The 22,637-nt window shown below is 43.4% G+C and overlaps 1 protein-coding gene across 8 annotated transcripts in view; it reads right to left on the bottom strand.

Moving 5' to 3' along the window:
• USP33 (ubiquitin specific peptidase 33) overlaps nucleotides 1-22,637 on the bottom strand; it is a 92,001-nt gene that overhangs the window by 62,237 nt on the left and 7,127 nt on the right. For all 8 annotated transcript variants that reach the window (XR_007775425.1, XM_050961858.1, XM_050961861.1 and 5 more), the window contains exons 2-4: nucleotides 17,111-17,242; nucleotides 13,380-13,433; nucleotides 9,984-10,046 (exon numbers count right to left, since the gene is read on the bottom strand). Coding sequence is in view for 7 of the 8 variants with exons in the window: in XM_050961858.1 (XP_050817815.1) it covers nucleotides 9,984-10,046; nucleotides 13,380-13,433; nucleotides 17,111-17,191 (198 nt within the window). In the remaining variant the exon portion in view is untranslated. The remainder of the gene's footprint in view (nucleotides 1-9,983; nucleotides 10,047-13,379; nucleotides 13,434-17,110; nucleotides 17,243-22,637) is intronic.

The raw sequence follows: 22,637 nt of genomic DNA, 5'->3' as shown, positions 1-22,637 counted from the left end.
GTGAATTCTTCCACATGGCTTTCTGTGTATGATATGATATTCCCCAAGCTCATCCTCAAAGTGGTACATTGTCACATTTAAGTGTTGCTGAAAGACTCCTCACATATTGCCTACAGTGACTCAAATGATACCATATATAAAAATTGTAAGCTTCTCATTACAGGGGTGTTTGGAAAGTGCACAACACATGCGAGTGCTATCATAAATAATGGCACAGAAACAGCCTTGGTGTTGCACAGGGTTTAAAAACACTCTTTTCTACACCCACACCCTCCACACCTTCCTTCCCTCATACGGCCACTCCACCGAGTTCCTGCTCACAGCCTACTATGGTTCCTTAATAGTACACAGAGCTTGGGGCAAAGTGCACCTCTTGTGCAAGCTGTTGTAAGCTACAGATAACATTTTCTCTGTTAATATGCCCTTGAACAATACCAATGTTTTTGACTTGCAGACTTTTGGATAACAAAGCTGCTAGAAATGGTGATATTTCCTACATGCATTTTCAGCAGAGTAACTGAAATAATTAAAGTAGAACTTCCTTAATTATCAGTATAAGCCTTCACCTGCAGCTTCAGCTATGTAGAAGCCTACAGTAAACTGCTACAAACCTCTTTAGCAAGGGCTCAGTATTCTCAAAGTGGAGGAGTTAAAAATAATTATTTCTAGCACAGCCAAATGCAAGAGAGAGAAAGCAAGGAAGCTAGTGAAAATGAGAGGGAGTGACAAACTGACATCAACCTTAACTGTTTCTCAAGCTAGAAAGGCCACTTTAGGGATTTTTTACTCCACATATCAAGTAACAAAGATCAGAAATGGCTATCTAGAATACTAGAGGGATGGATTAAATGGATAAAAAGAGCTCCAGTTAGATATGGGCTATTGTCCAGAAATTAAAGGAAACTGAATAAGAATGTGAGACCTTGTTAGAAATGACAGCAGATAAATCTATCTTTCCCTTTGTGCTACCTGAAAAATACAAACAATAATTTAGGGTGCAAGGAGGCAGCAATAAACTTCAGTACAATGCTAAGAGGTGCAAGAAATGCCAGGTACCACCCACTCTACAAATACCCTACAAGTAACTCACACAATATATTATTTTACTTAAAAATTGTAAAACTGATCTTTAATGCTAGTCATTAGCAAATCAGATTGTGATATAATCCTAATATAGTATCTCAGTGTCTAAATATTAGCTATATTACAACAACACACTAAGGCTAAATCCTGATTGATATGCTATCCTGTTGTGAACAGTAAAAAAGATCCATACCTCATATATAATTATTCTAATTAAAGATAAACTGCAAGAAGTAAAAATAGGAGAGAATGCTGAAGGATGGGAAAGGAGAAAGAGCATGAGGGTAACAGGAAGTTTCTTCCTAAACAATACTGAAAGCAGTATACTTTTCTATATCTTTTGCTACAGAGCTTTTTGGGTTACTGATCTATGGAATTTAGATACTGGTGTTGTTAATGAAATCAAAGTTTTTAATCACTTGTGTACATCCATTTCCCAACATGTTGAAACACATTTATAAGCCACCTCCCAACCATTGTGCTATAAAGCAAAAAAATTAAGTATCACAAAAAGAAAACCTCTACTTGAAATTGAAACCAGTAAAAACGCATGAAAAATTCAATACAAGGAGAAAGGGATGTTAAGGTATTACATATAGGGCAAATAATGATTAAAAAAAGTCCCAGAGGCCTTAGGCAAAAGTCTTAAGGTATTTAATAGACGCACAAAGAAATTATCCAAAATGATTGTCAGGGGACACTGGATCCATATCCAAGGGGCCACAAAGCTACAATCACTGCCAATTTGAGATGTGATTCCTATGTGGTAAAACTCATGGAGGAGCCCTTGAGTATATCCAGGGTCTATGCCATTTACGATTTTAATAATCAATAGTGCCAGGTTAAAGTCAGCCTGATACTTGGTAGACAGCCAAGATCCACAACATGGGGTGGATGTAATATGAACACAGCTGCTCCAATCAATGAACAAATGTATTATATTCTGGCCTAGCTGCATGCAGCTGTGTTACCCTGCAAAGAGAAATCTCAGTAATTGAGACTTGTGGTCACAAGGGCATTGTACTGCCTGTCATGGTATACAGACCAGACTCTGTTGTAATAACTGTAATGGGGATCCTTTGAAACTGCTAGAAAGAGAGACCCCTTGCTGTTCTCCTTAGTGCTCTAACCCGAGACCTAATTACTAGCACAATATTATCACCTGGGCAACACCTTGGCCTAAGCCTGGGCCTGGATTCAGCAGTACTAGAACGAACTGCTGACTGACTAAACAATAGCAATGCATCTGTAATGGATTGTCATGGAATAAATAGGGTTCAAGCCTGAATAACAAAGCATTTTTGCATCAAGTTAGACATATAGCCCACATATGTCCATAGAAAGGGCATGTTAAAAGTAACATTTCTAACCTGAATACCTCTGAACAAAAAAGAGGAAGAAGGAAAATCTCACTCGGTTTAGAATTTCCTAACTGAAGTCTCATACTGATGCTAAAGCATCTACACTGTATTATGCAGAACCGAGTCAAACCAGCCTATCCCAGGCTTCCTAGTGCTCTCCACAGCTGAAGCTGCTCTACTCCTCTGTTCATAGCGCACTATGGGAAAACTGTCCACACTGCACCTTACAGGAAGTTGTTGCAGCCCACTGACACATCCTGTTAGGCCATCTTTTGGACATATTGATAGCATTCTCTCACCTACCAAAGGCACCTGTTGGAGCAGGATGACGACGTTAGAGACATAGTAACTCAAACTGGCTGATGCTGTTTGTGACTCTCAGTATAGCCGCTGATGCCCCAATGTAAATCAGTGCTTCTGGAGCAGCGCAACAAGCACAGACTTGTGGGATAACATTGTCATGTGGACCTGGAATGACTACTAATGAGAAGCTTCACAAGAAGAAAGCTACATTTCTGGAGCTTTGTAAGCAGCTTGCCCCAACCTTCCAGTGTCATGACACATGCAAGAGGATGGCCACAGAAGCAGGTTGCTATATCCACCTGGCCACTCCAGACTGATACAAGTCCATTGCTAATCAGTTTGGCATTGGAAAGACAACTGTGGATAAAGTGGCAGTGGAGGCTTCTGTGGCAATCAGGCGTGTGATTTACCATAAGGCTGTGGGCTTAAACAATATCCCTGAATTACAGCTGGTTTTCAGAGAATGGGGCTTCCTAACTGTGCCAGAGCCACTGATGGGATTCATGTGCCCAGAGTTGCCCTCAAAGGCACATGAGTACATAAGCCACAAAGGATACTACACTATTGTTATGGAGGTCCTTGTGGACCACAGAGGCCTATTTATGGATGCCAAAATGGGCTGTACTGGAACAGTCCATGATGCCAAGGTTTCCTGCCGACGAGGAATCTACCTTCATGGTCAGGCTAGGAAACAATTCTCACCAGACAATGCTGGCATAAATGGAGTAACTCTCCCCACTCTTATTCTAGGGAATCCCGCATACTACCTTTTGCCTTGGCCTATGAAACTGTATCCTGATCTCAGAGGCCCTGGCCAGAAGGTTTAATTACACTCTCAGTAAGTGTAGAATGGTGAATAAATGAGTGTTTGGCAGACTGAAATCCCTCTGGGACCATTTATAGAACTGTTTAGAATCCAGTGTCATCAATGCTGCCTGCATTGTTGTAGCTTCCTGTGCCCTACTCAATCTTTGTAAAGCCAAAGGCGAGCCATTTCCCCCTGAACGGACCTAAGACAGAAATGGATTGCTGAACCAGAACACTCAGCCAGACAGTGTGCCTCATCATGTGTTTATTATTTAAAATACACATTATCTTATGGAATGCAGTGATGGTAATAAACTTTCTTAATAAAATAAAAGCCTCTATTTGTGAACATGGCAGTATTACAAAAAAAAATATTAAAGCACTGTCAGGCAGGCCAGCTGTCATTACTCTATCAAAACAATAGCAATAAACCAACATCAGCTGTAAAACCAGTAATAAAACATTGTTTTATGCACTAACAGTGAACTGTGCAAATAGTGGAACTAGTGCCAAAAAGCAAATATGTCCTACTTTTCCATGTTCTCTGCCCCCACCGCCAGTTCTCCTTTCCTTTTCTTGCACTTTTGGCACTTGGTGCCCCTGCACAGGGGCAGAGGCCTGCAGTGAGCTATATTTGCCCTCTTCAGTTGTGTGAAATCCCAGTTGCAGGAGTCAACCAACATAGAATTTTCCAAAACGTTTGTGGTCTGCAGCACATGGTCTCATGGAGGGAACACAGGATGTCGTGCAGGAGCAGCAGGATTCTGTACTCCTGTGATTATTAGCACAAGCAGCCTCTCAATAGGTCTTTCTGTTGAACTCTATCTTTCTCCCTCAAGCAACGTTCCTGCTCCAAAAATCATATTGCCAGAGTCTCCTCATACACTACAATTCTGTCCTCATGCTCTTCAGCCTGTGCCTTTCCACTTGTCATGAATCCTTTTCCCTTTCATATTGCACCTGCTTGTTGGCCCTGTCTAGAATATCCCATAAGTTTATCACAGAAACTCTAACACTAGTCTGTGACAGTCTGAAATCTCAGGCTCCTGCTGCAATCTGGCTTTGCTGGCGAGGTACAAGGGCCTGCAGGGGCTGAAGGACCTGCATGTCCAACAGTACATTGTCTCAGTATTTCAAAAATGGTTCAGTGCATCCGCTAAGTGCCTATAGAATCTCAAAGCCAAAAACTGACATTTCGATAATGCTGCTTCAGTATATTGTAAGAGGAATGCTTCGGTTCCCAGAAGCTCCATGGACACAACAGAGTTAGAGTGAAAGAGCACAAACAATGGTAAGATAAAATTTACAAATGTTATATGTTTAAAGCAATGACACTGAACCTATTTACCACTGTGGGCCATATATGCAGCACTCTGTGGCCTGGTCTACACTACACAGTTAGGTCGACGAAAGGCAGCTTAAGTTGACCTAATCATGTCAGTGTCTGCGTTACAGCTATGTCCCACCAATGTATGTACCCTACAGCACTGACAAAATAACTCCACCTCCATGACAGGGATAAGGCTTATGTCAGTGTAGTTAGGGTGCTGCGGTGTCTGTGTAGACACTGTTACTTACATTGGCTGTTAGCTCTCTTGTCAAATGTCACTGCTCCAGGGGAGTCATGAAATGGACAAGGAAGCTGGGCAGCTAGAGCCCAACTGTCCCCTACTTCCTTGGAGAGCTGGGGCCAGCCCACAGGGCCTGAAAAGCAAATAATTCTGGGGGACAACTAATCAGACAACATGGATGGGAGTGAGGTCAAAGGGTCAAACAAAGGGAACCGGATGGGGACACCGAGCAGAGAACGCCGGACAGCGCCCACTGCTCCTTGAAGGCGTCAACGGAGCCAGCGGACGCCGCCCAGAGGAACTCTGCCTGGATGTATGAACGGACAGAGGATTGGAAATAGGCCCCACAGCCACAGGAGACCCCATCGGCTAACCTCCTCTCCCTGGTTTTATGGATGGCCGTTTTAGCCAGGAGGCTTTGTGGGGCCACGGATAGGGAGTGCATAAATAAAAGGGCGAGGGGAAAAGTGCAACCAAAATCTTAACAAAATATTTGTGAGGAGCTGGAATAGGGGCTGCAACTTGGCGCACTCCAAGTAAACGTGCCCCATGGTCTCCCTCATGAACAGAAGGGGCAGGTGTCTGGGATGAGGGTAAACTGTGCCAAGTACACACCCGTGCTCATGGCCCCATGAAGGAGCCGCCAACCGATATCCCCAGTGGGCCTCAGGACCAGGGAAGAGTATAGGCTGGCCCACCAGGGCACCTCACCCTCTAGCGGTGGCAGGAGGTCCCGTCACTTTTTGTCAGGGCGGGACACGAGGGTGAGGAAGTGAAAGGTGTGGAGCACGAGCGTGTATAAATGTTTCCTTGGCGCGGTCGGGAAACAAACCGGCTGCAAGTCGTGCAGCCGGCTCATGGTGAAAGGGTGGCAGGGGGCCGGTTGGATCCATGGGACAGGGGCCTGATGAAAAGGTCCGGAGGGCCTGGGGTGGAAGGTGGGCAAGGCGTGCCCTCTCGCAGGACTCGGTTGAGGTAGGCCCGAGCAGCAGGCAGCAAAGCGGCTCTCACCTCCTGAAGTATGCACTGGGGAGTACGAGGCCTGGAGAGCCCCATGCGGAGAGCGAGCATCAGGGGATCCAGCCAGTCTTCCCGGTCGTAGTCCAGGAGGTCTCTGACTCTGGTGACTTCTGCCAGGACCAACCTCAGGCGCACTGAGGGGGACTCCTGTAGCAGGGGCTCTGCAAGGAAATCTGCTCCCTCGGTGGCAGCCACGGATGTGGTCACAGAGAACAGCTTCCAGGTCCGGAGGAGGTCCTGGTAGAAGACTGGCAGCCCGGAGAGGTCTCACAGAAGACCTCTCAGATGGTCATAAAGGAGCTGCTGGTCATATCGGAGCCCTAGGAAGCGGCGCAGGAAGTCCACGCCAGACTACCTGCACCATAAAGGAGCCTCTGCAGGGCCTGGAGGCGGAAGACATGGACCTGAGTGTGTAGACACTTCAGGCCCTGTCCTCCCTCCTCCAGGGGCAGGTGGAGGACCCCTGCAGAGACCCAGTACAGTCCTGGCCAAAAGAACTCCAGAATCACCGTCTGGAGGTGGGCCAGGAAGCCCAGGAAGCCAGGACCAGGGTGTTGAGTCAGTACCAGAGCATGGACAGGACTAGTTGATTGGGCACCAGTGCCCTCCCTCAGAGGGAGAGGCTCCAGAGTAGTCCTGTCCATTTCGGGAGCCGCTCCGTCACCCTGCCCATTAAACAGTACTAGTTTTCCAGTGGAGACGGACGTGGGGCAGAAAGGTAAACGCCGAGATAGAGCAGCAGACCCGCGCTCCACCGGATGGCCTGAAGCACAGGTGGGGGGGAGCTCGCCTGCCATCTGTCCCCGACCTCCAGGCCAGAGCTCGTGACCCAGTTGACCCAGGCGGAGGAGGCTGCCGAGTAGAAGGCCTGGCAAGCCTCCACCTGCACCAAGTCGCCCAGGTCCTGGACAACGAGGAGCACGTTGGCAGCGTACGCCGACAGGACCACGTGTGGAGCTGGCAGCAAGACGCACAAGGATCTGAGAGTGAGAAGACATATTGCTGGAAGACTGAGGAGTACAAGCATTATCAGACATCAGGAGAAAGGTCCTGTGGTGAGTATAAAGAAGGTGTTGGGAGGAGGCCATGGGGAAGTAGTCCAGGGAGTTGCAGCTGTCACACAGCTGTACCAGGAGGCACTCTAGACAGTTGCAGTCCACAGGGCCCAGGGCTAGAACCTGGAGTAGAAGGCGGGCCCGGGTTGCCCCCAAAGCTCTCAACTCCTGATTAGACACAGGAGAAATTGACCTAGACTGTGGCTTCTACTAAAGGGAAAGGTCTCTGGGCTCTTTCCTGACCCACATGGTGAATCGCTGAGGCGAGCAAATCCGCCAATAAGCGCAGGACCCATCAAGGTAGAGGAGGAACTTCGTCACAACAAGTATCAAGTAAAAATGAAAGTGTTAATGCTTGTTTAACTGTTGTTTGTGCTTCCTGGTCTCCATTTTGAATTCCACGTGATGGTGGTAGTAGTGGGTTGATATCAAGGCACTGGCACGCATTCTACCATTAGTGGATGTATGCTGCTACCCATAGCTAGTAATATATTTTGCTTTGGGTCAAAAACACAGAAATCCCTCCCATTCCTTTAACAACAAACAGCAGCAGCAAACATGGAGCGAGAAACTTACCAGGCTCTGGGGCTACTTCTGCTGGTTCTGCGGCAGGCTGCTCCTCCTGAGGGTCATTAAACTGCCCCTCTGAGTATAGACTCAGGACATGCTACAGCTGCTGTGGTGGCAAAGCCTCCTCAGGAACTAGTGTGAGCACCAGAGTTATTTTGCTAGCCTGTTCCAGCTCCCCTCTGATTCAGGGTTCAGAAGGTCGCCATCCCAACTGATGGTGACACACTGTTGGCTCCACACTCAGCACAGTACCCAGCATCCTGTCAAACTCCTTCTAAAAGAGGTAGGATGATGGAATGTTCCCAAAGGTGTGGCTCGCATCCCTCGCTTTACAGTAGTTGCTTTTGAGCTGCTTAATCCACTCCTGTCACTGATCCAGTCAATCCCCAACTCTGCCAGCTTTTTTGCTCTTTCTTGATATGCACAGACATTTCTAGCACTCTTACTGAACTCGACTGTTTTGGTCACCTCACACCAGGGATTTACCAAATCTGCCTGATCTCATGACTAGGTTGCAGCGTGCATGGTTAAGGACTTCTAGGCAATGGCCACTGCAAATGCACAAGAAGGTTCACTCTGTTCCAGATGGTTTGTGTAAAGTGGGGCACTGTGTCCATATGCACAGAGCATCCCATCTAACTATGCCGTACCTACCCCATAACTGAAGGCACAGTCCCCATGATCAGGTTCTAAGCTTGGTAAGAGATGCACTGAAGCAGTACATCAATATGTACATTATACAAAGGCACTTTATTATATGATTTACATTTTCCAAATGTTCAGATATTCTCTAAGAGCTTCCTAAGTTATACTGCAATATACTGGAGGTCAGGAAGAGAAGGCTGCACAGTAAAGTGAATGGCCCTACATGAAAGTATATTTTCTCTAAAGATTCAAAGACTTACACAATCTTTCCAAAGATCTTTCTGCTGTAGATTCAAGTCATGAGAGAAAAACATCCACAGAGGGTACATATATAATCCAATACAAAAATCTGTGGCACCAAGACTCAGAGCCCAGGTCAGTTAATTTAGGCTTATGGGGCTTCAACTCCAGGGCTGAAAATTGCAGTGTAGACATTTGGCCTGGAGCCTGGACTCTGAAATCACCCCCACTGGGTCCCAGAGCCTGGGCTCCAGCCCAAGCTCAAACATCTACTCTGCAATTTTATAGTCTTGTGAACCCAAGTCAGCTGGCCCAGGCCAGCTGCAGCCATGCTGCAGGTCTTCTACTGCAGTGCAGACAGACAATTAACCCAAGCATAATACCTAGGAAGACATAATCTATTTGTTTAAAAAAAACAACACATTGCTGTTTATATAATAATGTCTGAGAAGCGTAAAAGACGAAAACTTCGTAATGCCTTCAAACACAAGTCAGACGGCAGAGTGCTGCTAGGAGTTGCAGGAATTATGAACAAGGTTCTGTGAGCTAAGCTGCACACTACACCTGAATTATGGAGCAGGAATCCTGGACTACGCAATAATGATTTTTCCACCCCTTCCTCACATTAGTACAAACTCTTCATTATTGATTTCAACATTAAATTCAATATATTTTATGCAGATTTGTATATTGCAAGCACAAAGATGCTTTCCAGAAATTGTCAAGGAGAAGCAGGATGTTGCACCAGGGAGACAAAATTCCTCCTCCCTTGTTACACCTTGACAGTAATTAACTGTTCCACTGCACCCAGACCTACTGCCTGCCTCTACATCCAACAGTGATAAAGAATTTTTGTTAAAATGATCAGCAATGAAATAGTTAATCTAAAAGAGCATAATTAAACTGCAGTGTTAACTCCCAAGTGAGATGCATGAGGCATTTTATGTTGGGGAGGAAATTACGCAGTACATTTAAATTGATGAATAATTATGTAGCTGCATAATCATATTATAAACAAACGGGCCCCCAAATGAATTAGACATGATCCCCAAGGGCAAGAAGGCATTATCAACAAGCAAAGCTTCAACTCACGAAAAACTACCTGACTGCACTGGTCAAAAACAAGAAGAATAGTCTAACTATACTTCCCTTCCTCCACCTCCTCCCCTAAGGAGTCACAGGGAAAAAAGCTGCTGTCCTAGAATAAAGGGCTTTTACAATTTGATGGAGAGACTCTAGATGACAAAAACTAGAATGAAACCTTATACGTGTGTGTGTGTGTATATACACACACACACACACACACACACACACATACAGACACCTACCTGAGAATGTATGGTACTGTGATCTACATGGGATTCACCGCAGCCAACATACGAACATCTATTCTGTCAAACAAAAATAAGAGAAATAATTATGGTGCAGTATACTCTGTTAATTCTTTTTAGTAAGTTGTCAAAACATACCTGCCAAACAAAGCGATAAGGCTTCCAAATGCATTTTTAATTGACGCTATTGTATATTTGCAGGATTCTGAAAAGAGCAAGGTATCATGCAAGGTAAGGATTGCAATAAATAATATAGTAAAGCAATGAGAATGCTGCAAGATTTTCCTCTGAACTTCCTTGATTTTGAGGGTGGGCTTAGACAATGTTTTCGATTTATGTCTTCTTCAGCCATTTTAACTTGATCTTTTTCTTATTTAAAAAACAAAGTGTCCAAGATATTCTGAAATGCCACAAAATGTAAATATGCCACTCTCGATTGTGTATGTATTATCTGGGATCTTTAATTCAGAGTTAGCCTCTAATCTGTCAAAATTGTTAATATTCAATGTCAATCATTTGAACATCAGGGCACATTTATATGCACATCAAGGCTACGGACCATCTGAACATTTTATAACCTACATATTTATTACCCTTGAAGGCTAATAGCCATCAACACTCCATCTTTAAGTATGTGCCATATTTGAGTTACAAAATGCAGAGTCTATTTATAATTGAATAATTCTGTTATTACAGTTCTGATCTAACATGTATTTGCTGAGCTGGTATGCAAACCTGAAGCTGTCAGTATGACACTAACCTCAAGATATTGCTATTAGTCCCCATTTCCATGAGCACCAAACACAAGCACTTAAGTAATCTGTACATACTGTTTGTGTACATTAACATATATACACAGATGCTGCTCACACAAAGCATTGGTACTTAAACATCACTTACATTAACTGCTTTCTACAACTTTAATAGCACGCATTTATAGAAGATAAGTACTGGTTAAGCAATGAGGCACAATTAAGTTTCTATCATGCTGGGATCTCACCACGTGCTGGGTGTTGGGTTAAGAACAAATGGGAAGGCAAGGTGCCAAATCATCCAAGAAGAGGAGATATCACACCATGACACCTCCTTTGAAGTGTCTTATTGTGACTAAAATACCACCCTGTGGAAATACTGGTAGGAAATTAAAATAAATTGTTCAATAAATGTCCAAGTGTTCCAGATTAAAGCGAATATAAATTCAAAACAGACAAAAAATGATTTTTGTTTAGCAAATGCCTGGTGTTCTCTCTTTTCCCCCCTCCTTTGGTTTTGTGACTTTTCCACCTGATCTTCCGATCCTTCCCACTCCTTCCACTTTGGTTTTCCCTGCTAAAAGTTTTTTTAGATGTAATTTGGTAGCTTAAAAAATAGCTTAATGAGAACTTGTATAATACTTCAGCTAATATTCTCTCTTTTTGAGAGAAAGAATAGAAAAATCTGTTATTTTTCTTGCAACCAGGATTCTCTTGAAGAGGAGGGGGGAATGGAAAGCAATTTTAGAAATATATACAAACTGCACCCTGTCACGTTTTAGCCCAGGGCTGGTCTACACTAGGGGAGGGGATCGATCTAAGATATGCAACTTCAGCTACATGAATAACGTAGCTGAAGTCCAAGGATCGAGTTACCTACCATCCTCACGGCACGGGATCGACGTCCGTGGCTCCCCCTGTCGACTCCGCTACCGCTGTTCGCGTTGGTGGAGTTCCGGAGTCGACAGGAGCGCGTTCGGGGACCGATATATCGCGTCTAGATGAAACGCGATATATCGATCCCTGAGAAATTGATTGCTACCCGCCGATACGGCCGGTAGTGAAGACGCACCCCCAGATTTGAGTGTTGACAAGAGATATGTATCTGAGCTGAGGAGCTGAAAAACCCTGCTCAGGCAGATCTGCAGCACCTTGAAGGATATTTTATAGCTGATTCAGCTGCACTTCCACTCTTGTATCACAGAGATGCACCTTAAATCAGAGGCAACATTCTCTCTATTCATTTTTTAAAAACATCTGGAAGCCCCCCTTCATGCCAAAAGCTGGGAGGGTGACGCAGCAATATATCTTAATGCTGGAGGTAAGGTGGTTAAATTATTTTAAGAGGGAGAGGGAAAAGAGGTAAGTAGGTAAGGACAAAGCCTGAAGAAAGAATACTTTTTAAATGTTTGTATAGGATTTTTAAATGTTTGAATAAATGTTTTTTACTTGTTTTGCTTGGTGATAATGAAGTGACACTAGGTCAGGGATTCTCACAACAATTTTTTTGGTGGCCTAAAATACTTAATTAACTTTAGGAAAAACAAATAAATATGCACATATAAATGTCCATATCATTGTAATTTATGTAGGATTTTTTTTCCAGACTCAATAATAAAAATCATTAACAGCTGTGTCTATTCTTTACCTTGCTTAACAGAATAGAAACACAAATAAGGTGCTTGGTATGTTCTTGTCTTGATTTAAAAAAAAAAAAATAGATGTGTCAGTTACTAAGTTTGCTGTGAAAAGTGATATTAACAAACATACAAATATCACTTTTCACAGCAGACTTACTCAGCCCCAGCAAGCTTTGAGACAAATTAAGCCCTGGATGGGGAGGTGGATACGCAGGTATAGGGGGCCAAGGGCACTGGAGGGGGGAGTGGTCTTGGGGCCAGAGCTTCCAACCGTATGGCCTAGGAACGAAGCCTGAAACCCAGTGGCTGGAGACTTCCACCCCCTGCCCAAGGGCTGAAGCCTGACCCCACTAGCCCTGGGAAGGTGGGGAACTCACTAGCTGCCTGCGCCTCCAGCTCCTGTATCTCCAGAGGTGGGCAGGGCCCAACCACTGCTGGCTTTTCCCTCCCCCCATCACCACCCAGGAGGTTGCGGCCACAAGGAAAGTCCCTGGTGGCCACATGCGGACACAGTGGCTGCATTTGAGAAACACTGCACCAGGTAATGTTTTGCTCTGACAAGTCAATATTTACTGTAAATACCAATAGTATTTCCACTCTTTGTAAAGCAACTCAGGAAATGTAATTTGTTGTGATGCATTAAGACCTTCCCAGGATTTCTGACCAGGTCGAACATAGGATTTCCTAAAGCTATTTTATAATTTACCTCACTGACAAATAACCCTGGAAAGGCCAGTGAACAGACAGTAAAATTTCATTTTTAAACTCATGATCATTTTCAGTTACAAAATGTAAGTGTGCCTGAATCTTGGTTACAAAGCAGACCACTTTGAGGCGAAAAGCATGCATGATAAGCTTTGATATAAAATAATGTTTAGAGTTAAATTTTAAGCCCCTCAGAATAGCTGTTTGAGCAGGAATTGCTGCAAACTTTTATATACAGCTTCACTCGAGGAGTATCCAGATTTATCACACACATCCCCTGCAGTAGGTCAGCTTACCTCTAAGCATGCCCAAAGGTTTGGTCCTCTAACTTTGCAATCCTGACAAGTGCCCTGTTAATAAAATATAAATAAGGAATTATTTTACTAATCCAGTTTCCAGGGATTGGTTCTTAGCCCAAAGCTATTTAACATTTTTATCAATGACCTGGAAGAAAACAAAGTCATCATCACTGATAAAAGTTCGCAGATGACACAAACATTGGGGGAATGGTAAATAATGAAGAGGATGTGTCACTGACACAGCACAATCTGGATAGCTTGGTAAACTGGGTGAAAAGAATGAGTTTTAGTATGGTTAAATGTAAATGTATACCTCTAGGAACAAAGAATGTAGGCCATACTTACAAGATGGGGGACTCTACCTTGGGAAGCAGTGACTTTTGAAGAAGATTTAGGGGTCATGTTGGATAATCAGCTGAATATGAGCTCCCAGTAGTATGCTGTAGCCAAAAGCGCTAATGAGATCCTGAATGCATAAATAGGGGACTCTAGAGTAGCAGTAAAGAGGATTTTTTACCTCTGTATTTGGCACTGATGTGACCACTGCTGGAATACTGTGTCCAGCCAGTTCTGGTGAACACAGTTTAAGAAGAATGTTGATAAACTGGAGAGGGTTCAGAAAAGACCCAGGAAAATGATTAACTAAAGCAATGGTTTTCAACCTTTCCAGACTACTATACCCCTTTCAGGAGTCTGATTTGTCTTGCGTACACAAAGTTTCACCTCATTTAAAAATGACTTGCTTACAAAATCAGACGTAAAAATACAAGAGTGTCACAGCACACTATTACCAAAAAATTGATTACTTTCTCATTTTTACCATATAATTACAAAATCAACCGGAATATAAATATTAGGGTTACATTTCAGTGTGATACTTGAGCCTGGTTTTTCACTTGTGAGTTTTGTCTGAAGCTGTAGCCCCGGGCAGTGAGTGGGGCTGATGCCCAAGCCCTGCTGCCCGGAACTGAAGCACTGTAACTTAGCTTTACAGGGCCCCCTGTGGCATGTGGTTCCAGGCAATGGCCCTGCTTGGCACCCCTAGTATCAGCACTGCACTTGTAATCTCCCTACATCCATCCTGAGACCCGCCCCTGAGGGTCACAACCATCAAGTTGAGAAACACTGATCTAGATTGAGTACCCCCTGGAAAACCTGTGCATACGCCCAGGGGTATGTGTAACCCTAGTTGAGAATCAGTGAACTGAAGGATTAGAAAATATGCCTTATGACTGAGCTCCTTGAATCTTTCTCACTAGCTTAACAAAGAAAAGGTTATGGGGTGACTTGATTACAGTCTATATCAGTGGTGGGCAAACTACGGCACGCAGGCCACATGCTGCCCACGGGACCATCCTGCCTGGCCCTTGAGCTCCTGGCAGGGGAAGCTATACCTGGCCTCTCCCCTGCTGCCCCTCTGCCCCAGTTATGCTGTTGCTGCCACGCGGGCAATGTGGCTTGTGCCTGCCCACATCCCAGGCTTTCCAATAAGCCAATCCTGCTGCTCTGAGCAGCATGGTAAGGAGGCGAGGAGTGGAGGGGGTTGGATGAGGGGCAGGAGGTCCCGGAGAGCAATCAGGGAACAGGGAGCAGTTGGGTCTGGCAGATGTTCTGGTGGGGGCAGTCAGGGGATGGGGGAAGGGGGTTGGACAGGCGTGGGAGTCCCAGAAGGGCGGTTAGGGCCAGGGGGGTCCTGGGGGGAGGTGGTCAGGGATAAGGAGCTGGGGGGCGAGGGGAGGGGGTTGGATGGGTCGAGAGTTCTGAGAGAAGCAGTCAGGGGGCGGGAAGTAGGGGAGGGGGAGCAGGTAGGGGATGGGGGCCAAACTGTTTGGGGAGGCACAGACTTCCCTACCCTGCCCTCCATACAGTTTTGCAACCCCAATGTGGCCCTCGGGCCAAAAAGTTTGCCTATCTCTGGTCTATATGTCCCTTCACGAGGAACAAATATTTAATTATGGGTTCTTCAGTCTAGCAGAGAAAGGTCAAACATGATCCAATGGCTGGAAGTTCAAGCTAGACAAATTCGAACTGGAAATGAGGTGTACATTTAACAGTGTGAGTAATGAACCACTGGAATAATTTAATAATATCATGGTGGATTCTCCATCATTGACAATTTTTAAATCAAGATTGGATGGTTTTTCTAAAAGATCTCTGCTCCAGGAATTATTTTGGGGAAGTTCTGTGGTATGTGTCGGACAGGACGTCAGACTTGATCACAATGGTTTTCATAGATTCCAAGGGATGAAGGGACCACTGTGGTAACATGGCCCAAGAAAACAAGAATCCAATGCAAAACAACACAAAGTAACTGGCACTGCAAATGAAGACTTTAAATACTCAGTAGATTATCACCAGATGAATTTACAATTTTTGTAATCTAGTCTTAGTTTAAAATCAAGAATTTTGTTGATGCCATTCAGTTTTTGTTCCACTTCTATCACCTTATTAGAATGCACCAAAACTCTCTAAATTTCTTAAATGTTCTAGAATAGAAGGGAATAGACATAAAGAGAAAAGCCTGCTATACAGCACAATGTGATATTTCACTTGTTAATTGGGGCTTTAAAAGAAAACAGTGTAAAGTTTAAGTACATATACCATCCCATTTTAAGCTTTCAGGGTCACACTGACAGACACTGGTTATCATTTTAACACTAACTATTCTGGGGCTTGTCTTTCCTTTAATACAGAAGCATGAATTTTTTAAATTGCAAAATAAACAGCATACAAAAATATATAGTAGCACAGGAGGGCCATATTTCTGAACAGAGAAACAAGACCCCAACTGTTGGATTTTCAGTTTCAGAAAATATACATAAAGCAGAAGAAGTTGGAGTCTTTCTCCACCTCAGAGCCATGATAGTTATGAATTTTTAAAAGTTTTAGCTAGCATATTTAATGAGGTTGGGGGTTGGGATAGCGCAGTGCTTTGAGCACTGGCCTGCTAACCCAGGGTTGCGAGTTCAATCCTTGAGGGGGCTGCTTAGGGATCTGGAGCAAAAATCAATACTTGGTCCTACTAGTGAAGGCAGCGGCTGGACTCAATGACCTTTCAGGGTCCCTTCCAGTTCCATGAGATAGATAGGCATAGGAAGCAAAGGTTAGATAGAGCAGAGGTTCTCAAACTGTGGTCCTTGGACCAAGAAGCATGTGGTGGCCCAGTGAGAGTTGGCTGGTCACAGGATGCTAGCTTCTTCTCCTTATTTTCTCTGATAATAGCATTAAAAGTCAACTAAAATACAATACATTTTTTTTTATGTTACTTTTCCACCTTAGTGACTGTAGTTGCTACAGGGACGTTACCTGATTGCAAATGAAAAGGGAAGCGGTCTGCACAATCACAAATAGGAGCCAGTCCACAAAAGTCTGTCTTAAAATATAGTCCATACTATGAAAGAGGTAGAGAATCCTTGAGACAGGCTAGCTGGAACTGCTGGTATATAATTATTCATCTTTAAATGTAATGTATGAAATAACTAGTTTTACTGCTTAATCAGCTCCATTCTTCTTGTTTCTTTTGTTTAACAGCAGAACTCAGATCATGTACACTGCAATTTACAGTGTAAATGGTAAGATTTTAACCTAAATATTTTGTCCATAACATTTACCACTTAAATGTATTGCACAAATAGTAATTTTGTCGAGCTATTAGCAACAAGCCTTGCAGCTAAAATACACAACTGGTTTTACTCCAGCAGGGAACCAACTAAAGAACTGAAACTCACATGAGATTTCTGTATCAATTCTTCCTTTGTTATTTCGCCAACCGATTCCAAGTGTGGGCAATCACTGCTGAGAGCTGACATTTTAATATCAGTAGTTTTCTAGCTCCTGTAGCATTTAAGATGAGGCAATATCTACAAGACAGGAATACAAAAAATTAAGTATAACCTGAAGAAATTGTATTCTTGTAAGCAGTAATATTAGACATTTGACAAAGCTGCTGTATACATTTAACCTTATAATATAAAACTAGGACAATCTCATTATCTGTTCAGTTAAATAAAAGTACACTTAGAAAATGCACACACTGCATTTTAAAATGAATGCAAGTAACTGTTCATTGAAAGTAACAGAATCTAGTAAATAAAATTAAATATAGCTGAACCTGCTAATTTGCAAGCCTGCACTAAAATGGATGTCTGTATTTGCAACTTACTGAGACACAGACCAATGAAATCTTGCTACCATGCAAGCAACAAGGCCAACGTAGGTGAAGTCATGTTCCCCCACACTGAATAATGAGGGAGAACCTAATCACTAGGGCCCTACCAAATTCATGAAATTGACCGTGGTTATGGGATTTTTAAAATGGTAAGTTTCATGATTTCAGCTATTTAAATTTGAAATTTCACAGTGTTGTAACTGTAGGGATCTGGACCCAAAAAGGAGTTGGAGGGTGGTTGCAAGGCATTGTAGGGGGGTTGTGATACTGCTACCCTTACTTCTGCACTACTGCTGGCAGTGGCACTGCCTTCAGAGCTGGGCAGTTGGAGAGTGGCAGCTGCTGACTGGGAACCCAGCTCTGAAGGTAGAGCCACACTGCCAGCAGTAGCTCAGAAGTCAGGATGGCATGGTCTGATACTGCTACCTTTACTTCTGCACTGCTGCCTGCAGAGCTGGGTGCTCAGTCAGCAGTCACCACTTCCTGGCCACCCAGCTCTGAAGGCAGCACAGCAGTAAGGATGGCAATACTGCAACCCCTCTAAAATAACCTTGCAATTCCCTTTTGGGTCAGGACCCCCAGTTTGAGAAACTCTCGTCTCCCCTGTGAAATCTGTATAATATACGGTAAAAGCACAAAAAACCCACAGATATCACAGGGAAAAACCAGATTTCACAGTCCATGACTCCCTTGTTGAAGGAGAAAGAAGCGGATACAGGGAACTTTATCCTGGTCTCATTTATTTACAATGACATATACTCCTGAGCAGGCACATTAGATGTCAAAAGGAAAACATCACATGTAGTACAGAACTCTTTCCTTCAGTTCTTTGCCAGACTTTCACTTTCTCTGATGCAAGGCTGGTTTAATGTCAAATATATAAAAATCTTTTGTTAAATCATAGCTAGGTTGTCTCAGACCTGGTCACTTGGTCAGATGTCAGTGAAAAGAACTATTTGGTGGTTGCACAAATATATCTGATTGTTTTGCAATACAAAGGAAAAAACTAAATTTAGTTATATTCCCTCAAACGCAAGGTATGCATTATTCGATGGTTCTCAGTTTCTCCAGACTACTGTACCCCTTTCAGGAATCTAATTTGTCTTACATACCCCAAGTTTCACCTCACTTAAAACTACTTGCTTACAAAATCAGACATAAAAATACAGAAGTGTCACAGCACGCTATTACTGAAAAATTGCTTACTTTCTCATTTTACCATATAATTACAAAATAAATTGAATGGAATATAAATATTGTACTTACATTTCAGTATATAGAGCAGCATAAACAAGTCATTTTCTGTATGCAATTTTAGTTTGTACTGACTTCGCTAATGCTTTTTATGCAGTTTGTTGTAAAACTAAGCAAATATCTAGATGAGCTGATGTAGCCCCCTAGAAGACCGCTGCGTACCCAGGGATACACAAACCTCTCACTGAGAGCCACTGGTCTATAGCCTGTGCAATCTGACAGCATTTACTATGCTCTCCCAAAAACTCTCTCTTGATCCATGCTGCTCAAACAGCTACCATCTTATTTTCTCCTCTGATTTGTCACCAAAATCATGGAACATACTGTGTAGATTTCCTCTCTACCAACTCTTTCAATAACCCCTTCCAGAATGAATCACCTATATCAATTTCCCAACTAAATCCTCCTAATGAGTTCAAAGATGAACTTTTTTATTCTTTGTATTCTTGATAGGCCTGCTGCCTTCATCATCATTTATCACACTCGTCTCCATTTTTCTCTCTTCTATTGGCTTTTGCAGCTGTATGTTCCTTTGGTTCTTCAACTACCTAGAATAATAGGACTGGAAGGGAACTCGAGAGGTCATCTAGTCCAGTCCCGTGTACTCCTGGTAGGATTAAGTATTACTGAGACCATTCCTGAAAAGTGTTTGTCTAACCTGCTCTTAAAAATCCCCAGCGATGGAGATTCCACAATCTCTCTACGCAATTTATTCCAGGGCTTAACCACCCTGACAAGAAGTTTTTCCTAATGTCCAACCTAAACCTCCCTTGCTGCAATTTAAGCCCATTGCTTCTTGTCCTATTCCCAGAGGTCAAGAACAACAATTTTTCTCTCTTCTTCTTGTAACAACCTTTTATGTACTTGAAAACTGTTATGTCCCCTCTCAGTCTTCTCTTTTCCAGACTCAACAAACCCAGTTTTTTCAATCTTCCCTCATAAGTCAAACATTTTTGTTGCTCTTCTCTGGACTTTCGCCAATTTGTCCACATCCTTCCTGAAATGTGGTGCCCAGAACAAAACATAATACTCCAGTTGAGGCCTAATCAGCACAGAGTAGAGTGGGAGAATTATTTCTCATGTCTTGCTTGCAATACTCCTGCTAATACATCCTAAAATCATGTTTGCTTTTTTTTTTACAACAGTGTTACACTGTTGACTCATATTTAGTTTGTGGTCCACTATGACCCCAAGATCCCTTTCCACAGTACTCCTTTCTAGGCAGTCATTTCTCATTTTGTATGAGTGCAACTGATTGTTTCTTCTTAAGTGGAGTACCATGCATTTGTCCTTATTGAACTTCATCCTATTTACTTCAGAACATTTCTCCAGTTTGTCCAGATCATTTTGAATTATAATCCTATCCTCCAAAGCACTTGCAATCCCTCCCAGCTTGGTATCGTCCACAAACTTTATACGTGTACCCTCTATGCCATTATTGAAATCATTGATGAAGATATTGAACAGAACCAATCCCTGCGGGACCCCACTCATTATGTCCTTCCAACATGACTGTGAACCACTGATGACTACTCTCTGGGAATGGTTTTCCAACCAGTTTTGCACCCATGGTATAGTAGCTCCATCTAGGTTGCATTTCCCTAGTTTCTTTACGAGAGAGTCATGCAAGACAGTATCAAAAGCTTTACTAACATCAAGATATACCATGTCTACTGCTTCCCTGGTCCACAAGGCTTGTTACCCTGACAAAGTAAGCTATCAGGTTGGTTTGACATGATCTGTTCTTGACAAATACATGCTGACTGTTATTTATCACCTTATTATCTTCTAGATGTTTGCAAACTGATTGCTTAATTATTTGCTCCATTATCTTTCCAGGTACAGAAGTTAAGCTGACTGAGCTGTAATTCCCCGGGTTGTTATTTCCCTTTTTATAGATGGGCACTATGTTTGCCCTTTTCCAGTCTTCTGGAATCTCTCCCATCTTCCATGACATTTCAAAGATAATCGCTGTAGCGGTTACCAGCTTCTGCCCTGCGGGGCTTGAAACAGCCCAAGAGTAAAGCCCCGGCTGATTGGGGAAAGTGGCTGCAGCTGGGGCCATGCCTCAAACAGACTAACCAGGCCTTATAAGAAGGCCAAGGCAGCCAGAAGCTCAGGAGTCTCTGCTGTAGAGAGAGAAGGGCCTGGCTGCTAGGGAACTGAGCAGGGTACTGGGAGTGGAGCAGGGCTGGGGGGAAGGCTAGAGGAGCTAGGGAGCTCTGGCCAAGGAAAGTCCCAGGCTGTGGGCCTAGCTGAGGGCCTAAGACCTGTACCGGGGCTGCAGAGGGGCAGCCCAGCTGTAGAGAGAGGCAGCAGGTCCAACCCAACCTTGCCTGAGATGAGTGGCATATACTGCAGTCTGCCCCAGGGAGTGGGGCTAGATGGTGACTGGCAGTAGCCTTACACTGAGGAGAGGTGGGGTTAGTGAGTGGGGGTTCCCCTGGGTGGGAAGACCCAGAGTGTGGGGATACAGCCCAGGGAGCAGCAACCCAGAGAAAGGGGCATCAGGGTCCTGGGAGGGACAGGGGGCCAGCAGTAAGGCGGATCACCAGATTGCAGGGGGCGCTCCAGGACACTAGAAGAGCTAAATTCCACAGGGATGAGTATACTCCCTTACAATCACTAATGGCTCAGATATCTCCTCAGCCAGCTGCTTGAGTATTCTAGGATGCATTTCATCAGGCCCTAGCACCTTGAAGACATCTAATTTGTCTAAGTAATTTTTAGCTTGTTCTTTTCCTATTTCAGCCTCTGATCCTACCTCATTTTCACTGGCATTCACTGTGTTAGACATTGACAATTGCCCCTTCAGCCTTTCCTCATTCTCTCTATAGCCCAGAAATGTTGGCATCCCTCCTCTTCTCTTTCTCCAAATCCTCCTTCAAGGAACCCACCAATCTCATGGTTTCACTTACTTCATCTATGCAAGTGCTTCCCAATTTTACATCTTGCCCATCCTTGGCCGATCTCTGGTTACATCTACACTTAAACTGCTATAGTGGTGCAGCTGCATTGCTGTAGCGCTATCAGTGTGGCCAGTCAGTACAGCAGCAGGAAGGGTTCTCCTGTTACCACAGTGAATCCACCACTCCAAGAGATGGTAACAAGGCCTATGGAAGAATTATTTCATTGACCCAGCGCTGTCTACACTAGGAGTTAGGTCGGCTTAACTATGCAACTCAGGGATGTGGATTTTTTATACCGATGAGCGATGTGGCTGGGTAGACTTAACTTTTTAACATAGTAGTCTTACCTACTGAACCATCATCCAAACATCTTGTCCAGTTGCCATCTCAAACTCACTCCAAATGAACTTTGTTTTTCCTATCTTCATAATCACCATTGATTAAAACCCTATCTTACCCATTAAAAAGGTTGAATTAAGTTATTTGTAGATGAAACTGTGTACTGTTTGGGTTTGGTTTAGTCTCTGATTGGTTATCTGGAGTTACAGAGGGATGAAAAGCTACTGCTTTTATCTTTTACCAAACTATATTTGAAATGTATGTCAAAGATGCCTAGAACCAAGTAAAGATGCTTTTTAAAACTACATTATAAATCAAAACAATTAAATGAGCAAGGTTAACATCAAAACCTTTTATTTCTAAATTCAATATTTTCTCCACTTATCTGGGCCATTTTAGCTCCTCTTGAATATAGAATAAGGAAATACTTTCGTTAGTAGCAATACAGCCTCTCACTGGGAGACAGCAGAACAATTATGATACAAGCATTTACTTTTGATGGAAGACCTTTTGAAAATGTCAAAGTTTAACAGAGTTAACATTAATTAACACAGTAGCAAAATTATAAAAACAAAACTTTATGAG

The sequence above is a fragment of the Gopherus flavomarginatus genome, chromosome 7 (assembly GCF_025201925.1).
Source record: "Gopherus flavomarginatus isolate rGopFla2 chromosome 7, rGopFla2.mat.asm, whole genome shotgun sequence".
In the NCBI taxonomy this organism is placed as follows: Eukaryota; Metazoa; Chordata; order Testudines; family Testudinidae; genus Gopherus; species Gopherus flavomarginatus.
Note: the sequence above shows the minus strand (reverse complement) of the source record. Positions and strands in the feature narration are given on the sequence as shown.